We start from the raw sequence: 16994 nt of genomic DNA on the forward strand, positions 1-16994 counted from the left end.
ACATCTTCACCCACTCCTTTTCTTTTTTCTATTTTTAAATAAACATAATATCAAACTATAGTGACAGTTACACATTCTATTTTTTTCTGCCTCATGTGTTGAGCATTTCCCCATCTCATTTACTATTCTTCAAAGCATTCTTTTCCCCTCACATCTCTTCAGCGGCCCATTATAGGAATGCATCAAAGTTAATTTAGTCACTTCCCTCCCTCTTTTATGTTTTGAGCTTAAGGTGGGGTTTTAATGCCTTGGGTCACATTGATGAGTACGTGCCGGCCCCTTCAAGCTGGGCTCATGGGAGGAGTATGGGGCAGGTAGAAGGCAGGATCATCTGTGTTCGATGAACACAGTGCTCCTGATGTCCCATCAGTTCTGTGCCACTTCCTGGCTATGTGTCCTTGGGCTTGGTACTTAACACTCCCAGGCCTCAGTTTCCCCTTCTGAATAGTGGGAGTAATGCCCATACCTACCTCACAGAGTTATTAGAGGCATAACCTGGAGTTAACCCAGCACAGTATCTGACAAATTTTAGGGTATATGGACTCAAGCCAGACCACGGTATCCTCGCACACACACACCCCCTACTCCTTGTTGAGTCCTGGACTCAACATGGTACACGGACTCTCATTCCAGACTCCAGCTGACCCCCAATCAAAAGCACCTTGGCTTTCCTCCCACCAGCCTGCTCTCCGTGAACCTGTGCTGACCCCGGCTGGGGCACCATCCACAATCCTGCAACCATCACACTTGGTCTAGTGGTGTGGTCCTGGGCAAGTTCAGCCCGGCTCTGGGTCTCAGCTTCCTCCTCTGCGATATTCAGAGGGGGTTAAATGGGAAGGTGTACGAGGGATTGCCCACCTCTAAATAGAGTTTAGAGGAGGATTAGCCCCTCTTCTTTCAAAGGCCCTTCAGTTTCAACCGTGCCGAGTACGACCAGAGATTTAACGAACGGGCAAAGGCAAAAAGAATTGGAAAACACTTTGATTTATTTACCATAACATGTGTGCCGAGACTTGTGCTCAGTGTCCCGGAGTGTGTCAAATACCAGCATAGTGTCTGTGCGTGAAAATCTGGGGGAAGATTTGGGGCTTCTCATCTCAGACTCGTTACAGAGCTTGTCCTGAGTCTGAGTGAGAACCCCTTCCCATGACCCCATCCCGGCGATACTGCTGCTGAGCTCCTGCCTGGGAGAGGCAGGGAGCTATTGGGGAATAGCCTGGAGAGCTGACCTCGGAGAATCTTCCACAGGTCTTGGTATGGCTATGGGTGCCCCTCCTGCAGAAATCCCTGGAGGGGGACTGTTCCAGGCTTCTCCCCAACTCCAGACTGCAGGTTCAGTTCCTTGGCACTGAAAACACTGCTAGGGGAGAAAGAGTCCACTTCCGGGCCTTCTGGGCCCCTGCCTGGCCTCTCCCCATGCAGGCTTGGACTCTGGACTAGCCCCAGCTAGGGCGGGGTTTCAGGAACTGTCCATGGCTCTGGGAATCGAAAACCAGAAGAAAAAGCTCCTCCCTGCTCCCAGCACGTAAACCTCCTCATACCAGCCCCCAGTTTCTAGGACTTTAGGTCCTAGGGTGCCTGGGTGAGGATCCCACCAGGAGAAGGAAGAGCAGATGGTGGTGTTTCAGGTCCCCAAAAAAGACTTTGTGACCTTGGGCATGTCACACGGCTTCTCTGGCCTCTGTCTCTTTATCTAAAAAGGTGGAGTGACCATCTGGATTCTTGTGGAATGACCATGAAGTTGAAATAAGATAATGGCAGTCACAGGGCCCGGCGGAGTGCTGGGCAGCAGCAATGACGTTCTTTTCCTGGTGAAATGGTGGGCCACCTGGTCAACCAAGAAAGGCAACCTCCAGTGGAAGACGAGGAGATGCCTGTGTGCTAAGGCTGCTACTTCAGCCCAAGGAAGGGGCTAGCTCAGCTCCCAGGGATGCGTTAGAAGTGGACTTGAGCAGAGGAGAGCAGGGGGAAGGCCAAGAGGGGGTGGGGGCTGGGATCCACCCCCAGCCCGAGCTGATGTGCAGCTGAGAGCACCGCAGGCTTGTGCTCGCTACCCTGCAGGCAGGCCACCCCCGGAGCCACTGAGAGGTCGTCAGCAGAAGACCCCAGCTTCCCGCTGGTGGGGTGCTCCATCACAAGGGGTTGTAGAGGGCCGCATAGGGCTGGGGGGCTGGGCAGTAGGGTGTCGAGCTCAGAGGAAGGCCTTGGAAGGCTGGAGCCAAGGGGTGAGGCTGACTGGACAGGGCTGGGGGATGGCTGGGCAGAAGGTACGGTGACCTTGGTAGAGCCAAGGGACAGAGAGGGCAGAGGGGACACGGGGAGGCCAGGCGAACTGTGAGGCTGCAGATCTGGAGAGAGCCGGTGAGCTGAGGGAGAGGAGACTGGGGTCTGAAACAGGCCCAAAGTCTCCTGGCAGCCATGTTGTCCATGGAACATGGGGTCCGGGGGCCGCTCCGTCTGGCCCCAGCCGCCAGGGGTCCCTGGAGCCAAGCAGGTGGCAGAGTCCACGAGGCACATGTCCTCGTGTGTGCGCAGGGTCCGGCTCCACCACACCAGCTCGGCCTGCAGGGCCTGGATCTCCTTCCGCAGCACGTGGTTGTGCTTCTCCAGGGTCTCGTGCTGCTGGGGGCAGAAGCAGATAGGTGGGGGAGGGGATGTCAGCCAGTACGTGCCTTCTACCCTGCCCCCAGCATCCTGAACTTAGGGGGAAAGGTATACTGCTGTCCAAATGCCTGAGCAGGGGCCACTTGGCTCCTCTCTGGCCGGCTCTCCCACAACCACCCAGCCCATCTCTCCCATTCTGCTCCTACTGGGGCTCAGACTGGCCTGCACTCCATTTCTACCTCCAGTCCCCTGAGCCGGCTGGTCTCCACCAGCCGGCCACCTCCACCCGCCTGAGAACTCCATCAGCCTCCTGACTGGGGCATCCCTGAAACCGTCCTGTCCTCTTGGCCCAGAGGAACCATTTGGTAATTATGACATCAACTGTACGTCCAAGTTCAAGACCTTCAAAGTCTCCCATGCCTCCTTGGGCACCGTGGCCCCAGCTCACACCTCCAGCTGTATCTGTCTGACGTCTCCTGCTCCCCTGAACTTCCTGTCCCTCCAGTGGACTCTGCTTCTTCACATTTCCCGTCTCCTCTGCCCGCACACTCTGCCAGCACCTCCCCCCCTGGGCTAACCCTGACATGGCCTTCTCATGACCGCTTGGAGGTCATTCTGTCTTGCACACCTCTAGGCGGCTTTATGCCCTTGTCAGACCTCCCTAGCACCCAGAACTGACTCACGGGGGCACTGTGAGAGGAACCCTGGGTGGTGTTTGCACCAGAACGTTCTACTCGGCACTCCTGAACCAGCATCTGGTAGGTTCTGTTCTGCTGGACTCTGCGTTCTACTTACCCACTGAGAGCAAGCAGTTTCTAAACGACCATTTATAGTGACAGCAATGAAAGAACTTTCTTTCCACAGCTCCAAAGGGTGAGTGACTTCCTCTGGTTCCCTCCCCTACATCACTGCTTTTGTGGACAATTTTTTATTTATCTTTTATTTATTTTCCTTTTTTCATTTATTTGAAAGAGAGAGAGCCTGCGTGTGCGGGGGAGGGGGAGAGACAGAAGCTCAAGCCGACTCCTTGCGGAGCACAAGGCCCCAGCCAGGCTCCATGTGGGGCTCGATCTCATGACCCTCATGACCTGAGCCGAAACCAGGAACCCATGGAGCCACACAGGCACCCTTTTTGCAGACAGTTTTTAAAAGGAGAAGCCACGAGGGTGTTTTACATAAAAAAGTTGCTGCAGACATGAGCTCAAAATGCAAACAAGCCTCAAAACCACCAGCAGCCCTACTCCTGGGCTGGTCTCTGCATGTGGGATGATATTTTTAAAACCCGGCATTAGGTCACCTCTCACCTAAATTCTCCAAAGGCTTCAATTCACCTCCAGAAACGGAGTCACTCGCTGGGTCCCTCCTACGTTCACTCGCCACCTCCAGGCCGCTCACGTGTTACGTCCTCAGGGAAGGAGTCCCCAGTTCCATCACCTCGCCCTCCCTGCTCCCTTGTCTCTTCCCTGCTGTACTTGACCCCACAGTGCTCATCACCAGCTGACACCCCAAATCCCTCATGGATCATTTATTTTCTGTCTGGCTCCCCCATGAAAATATGAGCCCTGGAGAGTGTGGGGTAGGCTTTTGTCTGCTGTGTCCACAGCTGCATCGCCGCCAATGCTGAGAACTGTATCTGCCACACGGGAGACACTCAATAGAACTTTCTAGAAGGAAGGAACACGTGAATGCATGAAGTCTCTACCCTGTCAGGACGGTGCCCTGGTTCTCACTCACACACGCTCATGCCAGCGCTATTTCATCTGCCTGCAATGCCTTTTCCTACCCTCATCCGTTTGGAAAACTCCTATGCATCCTTTAAGACCAGCTCAGACTCCATCCCCATGGACACCCCAATACCGTGACCTGTGTGTTGCCCCACCCAGGTGCTCCTAGAGCGCTTTATTCTGACTCTATCATCTGCTCCACAGGGCACAACTGAGTTTCTTCTATTTGTCGGGCCCTGTTCCAGGGATGGGGAAAGAGCAGGGGACAAAATCATTCCCTCCCTTCACGGTGCTTCCAGTCTGGTGAGGGAGACAAGCAACAGACCTCTAAAAATCTAAGGAAGAAAACAGGTAGCAGCTGGGTCTGGAGATCGGGTGTTTTAGGAAAAGCCTTCTGAGGAGCTGACATTTAAACCAAACAGCCGGAAAGAGTGAGGATCTAGCCGGGCTGAGGTCTGAGGCTAGAGGGAATGGCCTCTGCAGAACGACTGGGTGTGCGTGGCCAGTGAAGGAACAGGGAGGACAGGGTGTGGGGTTAAGGGGAGGAGACAGCATAGGACCTTTGGCAGGGAGGGTTGTGAATTTCACTCAGCGCTCTAAGGACTAAGGTGTAAGCAGCTTTCCCAAGGGCCAGGTCCCGAGCCCAGCTCTGAATCCCCTTCCCTGGGATGAAACTGGTGATGTCCTTTCTCTCTGCACAGAGGAAGAAAAGCTCCAAGGGTCAGGTTACCACCCAAGGTCAAGTTACCATCCAAGGTTAAGAGGCGAGGAAAGGGGAGCCTCCCACCCCGCCCACCGCCCACTGGGGTCCTTTGCCTCTTCTAGTCTCCACAAGGGTCCTGACTGTGGGCAGGGGTTGTGGTCCCCATTTTTGGATGAGGGCAGGGAAGCTCAGCAAAGGAGGTAACTTGTAGGTATGAGTGCCACGGGCTGGGGCTGTAAAGCCAGTCCCTCTTCACCCTGAACCAGTTTCTCTTAGGGTGAGTGCTTGTCTCTTCTCCCTAGATTCGGGGTGCCTCAAGGGCAGGGCTGGGCCTCGAACACACCTTTGTGTCCCCAGAGGCCACCCCGAGTCTGGCACAGTTTGTACCCAGCACCTCTCTCCGGCTCAGGCGACCTGGGAACACACAACCGTGGAGGGGGAGCTGCTCACAGGCAGGGAGATGGGGTTGGAGAAGAGGCAGCCAGGCCAGGTAAGTGGAGTCAGGGTCTGGAGAGGAAGGCATCCCTGACCTGGTGCAGGGCGTCCGCCTTGTCCGTGTGCTTCTGCCGGCTGCGCTGGGCCGCTGCGCGGTTCTTCTGTTTCTTCTTCAGCCTCTGATGGTCCTCGGGGTCCTGCAGGGTGTGAGGCAGAGAGCTCAAGGGTTCCGGCAGGTGCCTGCACCCTCTGACCTGGCCATCTGTAAAGCCACACCCTCCCCGATCCAATTCCCCAAGGGTCTCCCATCTCCTAGAGGACCCCCTCTGGCTTCCTGGGCACCCACACACGGCATCGCTCGCGTGGTACACCTTGTTGCAACACCTGCCTCACCCACACATCCTGCTTACAGCTCCCGATGGGGGAGGACACATGGAGAAGCCCAAAGCCTCAGTTCCAATGCAGACAGAACTGACTTCACGCCTACGCTCTCCTTAGCAGCCATCTGGCTCTGGGCAAATCGCTCCCTTCTCTGAGCCCCGCCGCCTCATCTGTGCAAGAGCCATAAAGCAGGCGTGCGCCTCGTCTGCAAGGTCAGGACCAGGGTCCGATTCGGCTCCGTGAGCCCGTGCCCAGCCCAAGCCCAAAGCTCATATTTCAGGGACTCAACAGACATTTATGGAGCACCTACTGTATGCTGGGCACTGAGCGAGGGAGACAGAACCGCAAATCAAGCAGGCAAAAATCCCTGCCCTCCAGTTGCTGACATTCTAGGGTGGCTGCAACCTGGAAGGAATGCATGAGTGGACCTGAAGCTCCCCAGCAGTGCCCCTCCCCTTCCCCTGGGCCCCACATTAGGGGGTCCTGGTCCATGAAACTTAGACAAGATATTTAACCCCAATGCCCAAAGTTTTGGAAGGTCAGGCAAGAGAGAATGTTGGAGCCCCACAGCCCAAATCCCCCTTCCCCTAGGTCACTCTGCAGGTGTGTTCTGAGTGTAGGGAGCTCAGATAAGACCCTGCCCTCCCTGGCTGAGGACTCCATGCTGCTCAGATCAAGGTCACTAGAAGACCACTGCAGGTGCTGGGAGGCCCAAGAGACTGGAGCCTGGTGGGGAAAAAGACCTGTGCTTGACAGAAGGAAGTAGGCTTCTGGTACTTGGGTCCTAGGAGAGGAACAGGGCCTCCAAGGGAAGCCAAGCCAGGGAATTTGGGGAGGGCAGTGGGGGGGAGGGGTATGCGAGGGGACAGCCCTATTCAGAAGCCACATTCTAAACGGAACGTGGCTCTGTCCTCTGAGAGCCTGAAAGCCCGCATTTCAATCACCTGGGGAAACTGAAGCCCAGAGAGGGTTTATGTGGGTCCCACGGTCACAGCGCCCGTAAGTACAGAGGTGGGACTAGAAGCTCTGAACACGTTCCTCCCTGCCTAGAAACTGGGGACGCTTGGCCCTATTCCCCTTCTCATCCCCTGTCCCTGGTTCCCTGTACTCACCGTCCTGGTCAGTAGCCCATTGCCCCCACAGAGGTGCATGGCTTAGGCAGGGGGTAGGCAGAGGCTCAGTTCGGGTGTCCCTCTGCCACTGTGACCTCCCAGTGCCCTCTGGGGGCCCAAGGAAGTGGCAGCTCTTTAAATCCCCGGTGACCACTCCGCCCCCAGCAAACCAAGTTTCAGTTTCTTCTAAAGCCACCGGCTGCTCAGAATCCCTGGCTCGGGTTGGCTCACGTGGCTGGAATTTCCTAACACGAACTGGCCTTCCGGTTGGGTCCCTTTTCTGGAAGGAGAACGAGGGAGGGCGGCCAGAGGAGGGGAGACCTTTAAAAGCCTGTTAGGGGGAGGGTGTTCTGGGGGAGGAAGAGCAGGCGGCCAGGCGCAGAGCCAAGAGGGGAAGCCAATGGGGAGCCAAGGGCTCATGTGGGACATGGGAGGGCCTCTGGGCTCTGGCATTGCCAACCGTCCATGTTCGCAGCCCAGCTCTGGCCCGTTGGAGCTGTGTGGCTTTGAGAAGGTGATTCACCCTCTCTGAGTCTTAGTTTCCTCATCTCTAACCAGTGTAGGGGGATGGTACAAATAGCTACTCACAGCTTCACAGAGGAACCAAGCAAGACAATACAACCACCCCCAAACCCTCTGAGACCAATGTTGAGGCAAGTGTGCAAAAATAAGCAATGGCCCTTAAGTAGGAGAACAGATGGATAAATTACTGTGTTTTCATTCAACAGACCACGCAGCAGGAGAGGGAGTGGTGTCTAGCGGTTAGGAGAACAGCTTCCAAGCTATGTGACTTGGGGACATAATTTCACCTTTCTGGGGCGCCTGGGCGGCTCAGTCTTAAGCGTCTGCCTTTGGCTCAGGTCATGATCTCGGGGTCCTGGGTCAAGCCCCGCATCAGGCTCCCTGCCCGACATGGAGCCTGCTTCTCCTTCCCCCTCTGTCTGCTGCTCCCCCTGCTTGTGCTCTCTCGCTCCTTCGCGCTCTCTCAAACAAATAAACACAATCTTTAAAAAATAAGAATTTCACCTTTCTGCGCCTTTGTTTTCAAATCTATAAAGTGGGGATAAAAATAGTTCTGTTGGGAACGTGACATGAGTTGAAGCGGGCAAGGCACCTGTCACTGTGCTTGGTACAGAGGAAGAGTTCAACAAGTATTTGCAGCCACGAGCTGTGGCCGGTTCGGAGCTGCACTGAGCATCGCGCGCCTGCGAGTCCATCGTGTCCAGCTGGTTGAAAATCACAAGCTGCAGCAAGGTCCGAACAACACCAGTTCTGTAAGGTGTAATCATATGGGTGCGCGAATTTATAATGAAAGTATAAAAATGTGGGGCGCCTGGATGGCTCAGTGGGTTAAGCCTCTGCCTTCAGCTCCGGTCATGATCTCAGGGTCCTGGGATCGAGTTCCGCGTCGGGCTCTCTGCTCAGCAGGGAGCCTGCGTCCCCGCCGCCCCCCCGCCACGCCTGCCTCTCTGCCTACTTGTGATCTCTCTCTGTCAAATAAATAAATAAAATCTTAAAAAAAAAAAAAGTATTAAAATGTGCATGTGAGGGATGCCTGGGTGGCTCAGTGGTTTCAGCCTGGGTGGCTCAGACCTCTGCCTTCAGCTCAGGTCATGATCCCGGGGTCCTGGGATTGTGCCCCGCATCCGGCTCCTTGCTCAGCGGGGAGCCTGCTTCTCTCTCTGCCTCTGCCTGCCACTCTGCCTGCTTGTGATCTCTCTCTTTCTGACAAATAAATAAATAAAATCTTTTTTTTAAAGATTTTATTTATTTATTTGACAGACAGAGATCACAAGTAGGCTCTGCCTAGAATCCAGCACCAAACCAGCCTGGGCTTTAGATTCAGACTCCGCTCTGATATTTGGAACTCGAAGGTCGATGACCTGCAGCGTCAGTGTTGTATCTGCACGCTGCAGACGACAATGAGATCATACCTAGTTTGCAAAGTTGCTTTGAAGATGGAAAAGAATGAGCTGAGAAGAAAGCTCTTTGCATATTGCAAAGTGCTCTCCCACTAGAATCCATTCCCACTGGCGAGACTGGCGGGAACGCAGGATTAACGAAACCTCCTCATTTTAAACACCCAGGTGGGTGGGATGGGCAATGACTGCTGGGCCTCCGTCCTTGAAAGGGGCCTTCGAGCAGAGGCTGAAGTGGGGCACCTCCTGCAGGGAGGCTGCCTTGATGTCTCTGGATGATTTTTGTTCCTCAGAAACCAAGAGGGCCAGGTCATCGTGCCCAAGGCAGGCCCCTATGGGCTCAGTAAGCCAGTGCATGAGCTCCAAAGGGAAGGATCTGGGGAAGCCACACACATAATGTAACCAAGAAAAAATATCTGTGGGTCAGGGGGCAGTGGCTAGGGCCCCATCGTTCCCCAACTCAGCCCCCAGCTCCAGACTCGGATCCCCAGTCTTTCCCTCTGCAGACCCTAGTCCTGGGTGGAAGGGAGACAGTCCCTGAGTGTGCCTGCGTCCCCTCTCCAGAGGCCACAGCCCTGGAGGAAGTCTGAAGGAGGCAGCGTTTATGGCTGGCCCTCCCTGAGGCGTGGCAGGGATGAGGGACACAGAATGGGTAATGTTTAACCATGAATGGCTGTGCATGGCTTCCCCCAGACTGGCTGCGCAGGCTTCAGGGTCCCCCAGGGCAACTTCTCACTTAGAAGGGGAAGACACTAATGCCTGGAGAGGTCAGGTGGCCTGGGGGGAGGGGACAGAGCTGGAGGCAGGACACGCCTCTCCTCCGAGGCTTGAGTCCTTGTCCACAGCCAGGTTGGAAGGGCCTGATCCTCTAGGTCAAAGCCCGTGGCCCCCACAGGGGGAGGCTCAGAGGCCTCCCCAGACTAGAGCTACAGAGTGAGACCTTGGGCAATGGGTCTTTCCTGTCTTACTCTCTGAAGTATCCGCAGGGCCTCAGACACTGCCTCCACATAGCGGGTGTTCAACAGATGAATGAACGAACGGAAGTCCTGCCGACAGCTTGTCAGAAACCCCAGAAGCTTCCTGGACAAGTAAAGAAGCTTCTGCCTTATTCATTCCCATAGGACCTGCTTTGGGTTCCTGGGGGTCTCTCCTTAGCCAGCCTCTTCATTTTACCAGTGAGGAAACAGAGGCACAGGGAGGATAGAGTCCCCCAGCTGGTTTGAGAGATGCCGATGCCCTGCCCAGTTCCTTCCCACACCTTACAGGCTTGGAGGGATGCTGGAGGTCTCCAGTTATCCAGGAATGAGGAGCCTCTGGCTAGGTCTCCCCCACCGTGTGCACCCCTCACTTGAGGCCTAGTCTTCTCTGCAGAGCAGAGAAAGAGGCCAAGTGGTTGCGGATGGAGCCGAGACTGGCTACTGGCCTCCCATTTGCAACTGTGGATGGGCCTGCCTGGGAGTGAAGCCTCGGCCACATCGGTTCACACTCGGCCCAGGACAGGAGCCACACACCCAGCACATCAGCTGGCAGGGAGGGGTGGGGAGTCCACGGCAACAGAGGGCACTTCCTTCTGGGGAGATCAGAGGTCTTCCAAAGAAGAAACTCTTCAGCAAGGACATCGAAGGACAGGCATGCTCCATTCTGGCACCTGGACATTTTTTTATAAGATTTTATTTATTTATTTGACATATAGAGATCACAAGTAGGCAGAGAGGCAGGCAGAGAGAGAGAGAGGAGGAAGCAGGCTCCCTGCTAAGCAGAGACCCCAATGCGGGGCTTGATCCCAGGACCCTGGGATCATGACCCGAGCTGAAGGCAGAGGTTTTAACCCACTGAGCCACCCAGGTGCCCCTGGGACATGGAACTTGATCTCGGGTAAGTCACTTAACTCTTCATGCCTCTTTTGTAAAATGGCACGATAAAAAAGGGATTTGATGAACTCATATGGAAAGGGCTTAGTACAGCGCCTGGCACACAGAGAGTCACATAAACATCGGTAAAACTTTTAACAAAGGTATTCAATAAATATCTGATAAATTTTTGTTCACATAACCAAAGGCTTGTATTTTATTTCATTATTATTATGTATTTTAAGAAAAAAATGGTGGTGGGGTGCCTGGGTGGCTCAGTTGGTTCAGGTCATGATCCTAGAGTCAGAGTCTTGGGATCGAGCCCCACGTCGGGCTCCCTGCACAGCGAGGCGTCTGCTTCTGTCCTTCCCCCTGCTCGTTTTCTCTCTCTCTCCCTATCTCTCACTCTTTCAAATAAATAAAAAATCTTAAAAAAAAAAAAAAGAAAGAAAAGAAAAGGAAAGGAAAAAAAGGTGGAGTCCATGAGGGATGAGATTTTTTCCCCCTAATGAAATACCTTCTCAGTGGGAAAAAAAAGCGTTGCTGTCCCTGTGTAAGCAGCAGTACTTAATATTTGAAATCAGTTGCTCGGGGCGCCTAGGTGGCTCAGTGGGTTAAGCCTCTGCCTTTGGCTTGGGTCATGATCTCAGGGTCCTGGGATCAAGCCCTGAGTCGGGCTCTCTGCTGAGCAGGAAACCTGCTTCCCCCCCGGCCCTCTGCCTGCCTCTCTGCCTATTTGTGATCTCTCTCTGTCAAATAAGTAAATAAAATCTTCAAAAAAAAAAAAAAACTTGAAATCAATTGTTCAAAATTTCTCATGCTTATAAAGGAGTATTAATAAAAGGTGGGAAATTAGGATTCTCTGGTTCTTAGTTTTCTAAGTGATCTAACTCCAGCTTACGTTACTGACATGTCTAGAGATACCAGCTTCAGGCACAGTTGGATCATGAAGCCCAGACAACATCATCAGGAGCCAATGTCTCACCCTCGCTCGTCTAGTAAGATGGGGAGGGGGAGAGTGCTTGCCTCCACCCTCAGCCACTCTCCCACATGTTTCCACAAAGGGCCAGGACTTGGTTTGGCTTAAGTCATGTGGCTATTCCTGACATCAGTCACTGTGGCCAGGTGGTAAGGTAAGATAGGCAAGGCTGGGGTCCCAGGCCCATCCTAGAGTCCAGGAGAAGGGGTCAGCCCTGTCTTAACCCAAGGGATGAGGGGTGAGGGAAGGGCAACCCCCACAGGGCTGTTGGCAGAAGAAGGGGAAACGGATACTGGGCTGACGCCACCATCTTGGCTCAGATTCAGATACGCAGAGGCTGCCGCTAGCCGTCTATCCCTTGGCGGAGTCACATCCCTAGGTGGGATGGACTCCATGCCTCCCATCTCTGACATCAACCCTGCACCCCCTCTTTCCATTGCTTCACAGGGACCCGGGGTGGAAAAGTGGTGGCTTGCTGAGTAGAAGATTCCAGATGAACCGAATGCTGGGCTGGGACTAGGGCAGCAACATCGTGGGGACTCCCCAGGGCCGAGGGAAGAGAGGACTTTCACTTCAGCAGGGCACCCTGTGAACACCCATCCCAGCTGCCATCTGCAAATAGCCGGGCTTCCCAGGAACTGGGTGACTTCACCAGGGCTCAGTGACCCCGTCACTGCTCAGTGGTTAGTGGAAGCTGGGGCAGATGCCCAGCCCTCATCCTGCCGGGCCCCCTGCTGCCCCCAAGCTTTGTGCTTCTGATTCTCTGTTCCTTGAACATACACATCTTTCCAGGAAGCGGACTCAAACTTTGGGAGTGGGCAGGGAGTATAAATAATCAACAAGTGAGTACTGGGGTCAGCAAACCTTCCCAGGGCTTTGCAGGATGTGACCTAGGGGACAGCAGCTCCTGGATTTTTCAGGTGGCCCAAGTCCCACACAGGCTATGGTTCAAATCCCTGCTCTGTCACTTCCAGCTGTGTGACCTTAAACATGGCCTGTGGTTTCTCTGGGCCTCAGTTTCCTCATCTGTAAAATGGGGATAATACCCTGGCCAGAGCTGTCATGATGATGGAAACCATAGATGGAAAGCAGTCACCAGGGGTGCCTGGGTGGCTCTGTGGGTTAAGTGTCCGACACTTGATTTTGGCTCAGGTCATGATCTTAGGGCCATGGGATCAAGCCCCACGTCCGGCTCTGCGCTCCGGTTGTGAAGTCTGCTTGAGATTCTCTGTCTCCTTCTCTTCCTCTCTGCCCCTCCCCCTGCCCACACTCTCTCTCTCAAAATAGATGAAAATAAAATCAGGAAGGAAAGAAGGAAGGAAGTCACCAGCAAATTCCCTCTTTCTCTCTTTTCCCAGAGTCCCTGGCCAGCTCTCCCTTGTCCCATCTCCACGGTCTGCTGCAGACGGCAGAGAAGCCCAGGCTGGGAACCCTGCTTAGATCCTAGACACCGAGAGGAGGGACTGTCACCTTGGCCTTTGAGGGAGCCTCTCCACTCCCCAAATGGCATTCCCTCATGTTGTCTTTGGTGTTGGTTCCCATAAGAGCTCTGGGCCTTGTTTGGAGGCTAATGGTGGGGGGCGGGGGGGGGGGGGCGGCCAGGCAGGGTCACAAGCCAGAGTCTGGAGAGGCTTAGTGCGGTGGGATATATGAGCCCAGCTCAGCGTGGCCAGTGTCCCCCAAGCAAGAGACAAGAGAGCACGTGTATTGGCTGACCCATCCCAAGTACTGTACCAAGGGCGTCAAGAACTTTGGCAAGGCAGCTTGGCCGTAAGTCAAGGTCAGAAGACTCTGGAGACTGCCCACCTGGTCTTCCTGGGATGGCGCCCCAAGTCGGGCTTTCTGCTTGGCGGGGAGTCTGCGTGGCCTTCCCCCTCTGTCTTCCACATCCCCACCCCCTGGCTCATGCTCTGTCTCTCTCTCTCTCTCAAATAAATAAAGTCTTTTTTAAAAAGTATTAAAAAGATCCATATCCAACACCAGAGGTGGATAATCCAGGAGGGGCAGATGGAGCAAGGTGGTCCGAACACACCAGCTTCTAGTTGCAAGATAACGAAGTACTGGGGACGACGCCGTAAGGTGAGACCCCCAGGCCCAGAGCGAACAGTGCCTCGAGAGGTATAGGGAAGTTACGAGAATAAATCCTAAGAGTTATCATCGTAAGGAGAATTTCTTCTCCTTTTTCTTTTTCTTTTCTTTATTGTATTTACATGAGAAGCTAAACCTATCACAATAACCATTTCACCAGGTCAAACCATCATGCTGTAGACCTTAGGCGGTGACCGAGGTCAATCATTTTGCCTCTCAGGTTGCCGAGGGAAGGCATAGCTACCACGCACCCCACCAGTCCGTTCACCCCGCCAGGCGCCGTGGCCACGAGAAGCCTGGGCACAGTATAGCTCTCGAGGACCCCACAGGCACACGTGGACGTGTTTGTTGGAAGAGCTCAGGCTCTCAAGTCCTTCCCCCACTCTAAAGGTTCTAGAAAAGCCTAAGGATGTCATGTGCCCTTGGACAGAGGTGTGCGTGAAGACTTTGTTTTGTCATCTGTAAGTTGGCTGAGGCCAGGAGTGAGGAGGCCTGGACACTTCTGCTTGCCCTGTGAGGATTTATTCGGCTGGGGCTGGCACGTCATACACACCCACCGGGGACAGCGCCTTTCCTGGGTGCTGCGGTTTACAGAAAGATCAGGGGTGAGAGTCCTAGAACGGGCCAGAGCAGAACTGTGGTCTGAAGGCCACGGCCATTCCAGCGCACGCACTCCACCTTCGAGCTCTCCGTTTACTGATTAGTAGGACAAGACCTACACTTGGGTATGCTGCCACCAAGTGATAGTTGATGCTTCTGTCATTCGCCTGGGCTCAAAGATGACTCTCACCAGGGAAAAAAAAAAAATAGGCTTTCTCTTATCAAAACTATAGCTTTAAACAACGTCCATGAACTTTATACTTCATTATAGAAAATTCATCGAGGGCAAGCTTAAAAATAAATACTTATATACACAAATAAATAAATAAAATACTTAGGTACAGCTCTGGCCAGTGCTTCATGACTAGCAATTTAAGTAAGGCAGGATCTTTTCCCCCGGCTTGCTGTTGTTCCAGGATAAAAAGAGTTCTGTTACTTTTCTTTTATGATTCTAAAGGTGATACACGAAATGTATTGCTGACTCAGAAAGGGTGCACCTCTTACAATTAAAATAATACCAAAAATTTCCTCCCCAGACATTGGGTAAACACGTGTGCCTTTTTTTTTTTTTTAAAGATTTTATTATTTATTTATCAGAGAGAGAGAGGGAGAGAGAGCGAGCACAGGCAGACAGAATGGCAGGCAGAGGCAGAGGGAGAAGCAGGCTCCCTGCCGATGCGGGACTCGATCCCAGGATGCTGGGATCATGACCTGAGCCGAAGGCAGCTGCTTAACCAACTGAGCCACCCAGGCGTCCCACGTGTGCCTTTTTAAAAGGCATCTAGAGCTCCATCCTCAAGTTCTAATCCATTTACTGGGCCTCAAGAAGCTCTCCCTCCAACAGCAGGTTTCACAGTTGTTAAGATTTGGTATTTCAGTTTCCCAATTCTCTCTTGTGAATATATATATATTCACAGTTTTATATATAGCGATAGCTATATAGATCTTTCCAGTTTTCTTCCAAAGGTATTCCCTAAAGATTTGACTTTCTTAAGAGCACCCTTTCTTCCTTTCGATCAGGCAAATGAAATACCGCCTGTCACTCTCGAGGCTCCTGCCCTTGTCTTTAAAACCCGCTCCGCCCCTCCTCTCTACCCTCCCGTCTAGATCTCTAACTACAGGTGATTGTTATTTTTCTAAGATTTATTATTTATTCCAGAGAGCGCACGAGTGAGTGTGCATGTGCAGAATCTCAAGCAGACTCCATGCTGAGATCGTGACAGGAACCCAAACCAAGAATCCAATGCTTAACCCACTGAGCCCCCCCAGGTGCCTCCCTAGGCAATTATTATTCAAAAGTTAAATATAGGACTGCCTGGGTGGCTCAGTGGGTTAAGCATCTGCCTTTGGCTCAGGTCATGATCCCGGGGTCTGGGGATGGAGTCCTGCATCAGGCTCTCTGCTCAGCGGGGAATCTGTTTCTTCCTCTGACCTCTCCCCTCTCCTGCTCGCTCTCTCTCTCTCTCAAAAAAACAAATAAAAGTAAAATCTTTCTTTTTTTTAAGAAAAATCTTTAAAAAAAAGTTAAATACAGTTACATCCTGGACCACTATTTCACAGAGCTTTCAGGTTTTTGTTTTTAAAGATTTATTTATTTGACAGAAAGAGAGATCACAAGTAGGCAGAGCAGCAGGAAGGCTGGGGGGTGGGGTGGGGTGGGTGGAGCAGGCTCCCTGCTGAGCAGAGCGCTGGATGGGCTCCATCCCAGGACCATGGGATCATGACCTGAGCCGAAAGCAGAGGTTAAACCCACTGAGCTATCCAGGCGCCGGTTTTTTGTGGGGTTTTTTTTTTTTTTGCTTTTTTAATTGCTATCCATTATAATCCTACCCTGTGGCCTGTGAGAAGCTACAACAGCTTGCACAGAGCAGGGCTTTGATCCTGACATTTAAACAAGGATTTGGATACTAGAGGTGGTCATAAAGTAAATCAATCCAGGTGTGCTTAAGGTAATTTTTTTTTTAAGATTTATTTATTTATTTGACAGAGATCACAAGTAGGCAGAGAGGCAGGCAGAGAGAGGGGAGAAGCAGGCTCCCTGCTGAGCAGAGAGCCCGATGCGGAGCTCGATCCCAGGACCCTGGGATCATGACCTGAGCTGAAGGCAGAGGCTTTAACCCACTGAGCCACCCAGGCGCTCCTTAAGGTAATTTTTAAGTGTCCCTCAAACCCACTCGAGAGTTAACAGTTGAATGGCAGTGATTTTCAAACTTCCATGACTAGGACTCTCACTCAAAGAGATGTACGTACTCTCACGTACATATAAATACCCGGATTTTTCAACAAATGTGACTTACCTTTACTCCATGGGCAAAGGCAGCGATATGGTCTAGTCGGTTCATTCCACGTAATTTTTTTTAAAGATTTTATTTATTTATTTGACAGACACAGATCACAAGTAGGCAGAGAGGCAGGCAGAGAGAGAGAGAGCAGGAAGCAGGCTCCCAGCTGAGCAGAGAGCCTGACATGGGGCTCGATCCCAGAATCCTGAGACCATGACCCAAGCCAAAGGCAGAGGCTTTAACCCACTGAGCCACCCAGGTGCCCCCCCACATAATTTTGCTAATGCTGCTGGGTTGAACCATACAAAACTGACATC

At 52.8% G+C, this 16994-nt stretch overlaps 1 protein-coding gene across 2 annotated transcripts; it reads right to left on the minus strand.

The window, feature by feature from the left end:
• Window positions 1–966: 966 nt before the first annotated feature.
• Window positions 967–7118, minus strand: BATF2 (basic leucine zipper ATF-like transcription factor 2). 2 transcript variants are annotated; one of them, XM_032357245.1, is made up of 3 exons: window positions 6960–7118; window positions 5562–5663; window positions 967–2619 (listed from the first exon to the last, which is right to left on the minus strand). In XM_032357245.1, the coding sequence occupies exons 1-3, from the start codon at window positions 6996–6998 to the stop codon at window positions 1936–1938; spliced, it is 825 nt and encodes a 274-aa protein (XP_032213136.1). In that variant the 5' UTR covers window positions 6999–7118; the 3' UTR covers window positions 967–1935. The 2 variants fall into 2 exon arrangements, with proteins under 2 accessions (XP_032213136.1, XP_032213135.1); XM_032357244.1 differs by having other exon boundaries at window positions 967–2622; window positions 6960–7117.
• Between the last annotated feature and the right edge of the window lie 9876 nt (window positions 7119–16994).

Source organism: Mustela erminea, chromosome 9, assembly GCF_009829155.1.
Source record: "Mustela erminea isolate mMusErm1 chromosome 9, mMusErm1.Pri, whole genome shotgun sequence".
In the NCBI taxonomy this organism is placed as follows: domain Eukaryota; kingdom Metazoa; phylum Chordata; class Mammalia; order Carnivora; family Mustelidae; genus Mustela; species Mustela erminea.

What these genes read in the sequence shown, in the direction of transcription:
- BATF2 (XM_032357244.1), bottom strand. Translation starts at nt 6,998, where the DNA reads ATGCACCTCTGTGGGGGCAATGGGCTACTGACCAGGACG. An exon ending in ATGGGCTACTGACCAGGACG is followed by an intron (nt 5,664 to 6,959) that starts GTGAGTACAGGG and finishes CACACCCTGCAG; the next exon opens with GACCCCGAGGACCATCAGAG. An exon ending in AGGCGGACGCCCTGCACCAG is followed by an intron (nt 2,623 to 5,561) that starts GTCAGGGATGCC and finishes TTCTGCCCCCAG; the next exon opens with CAGCACGAGACCCTGGAGAA.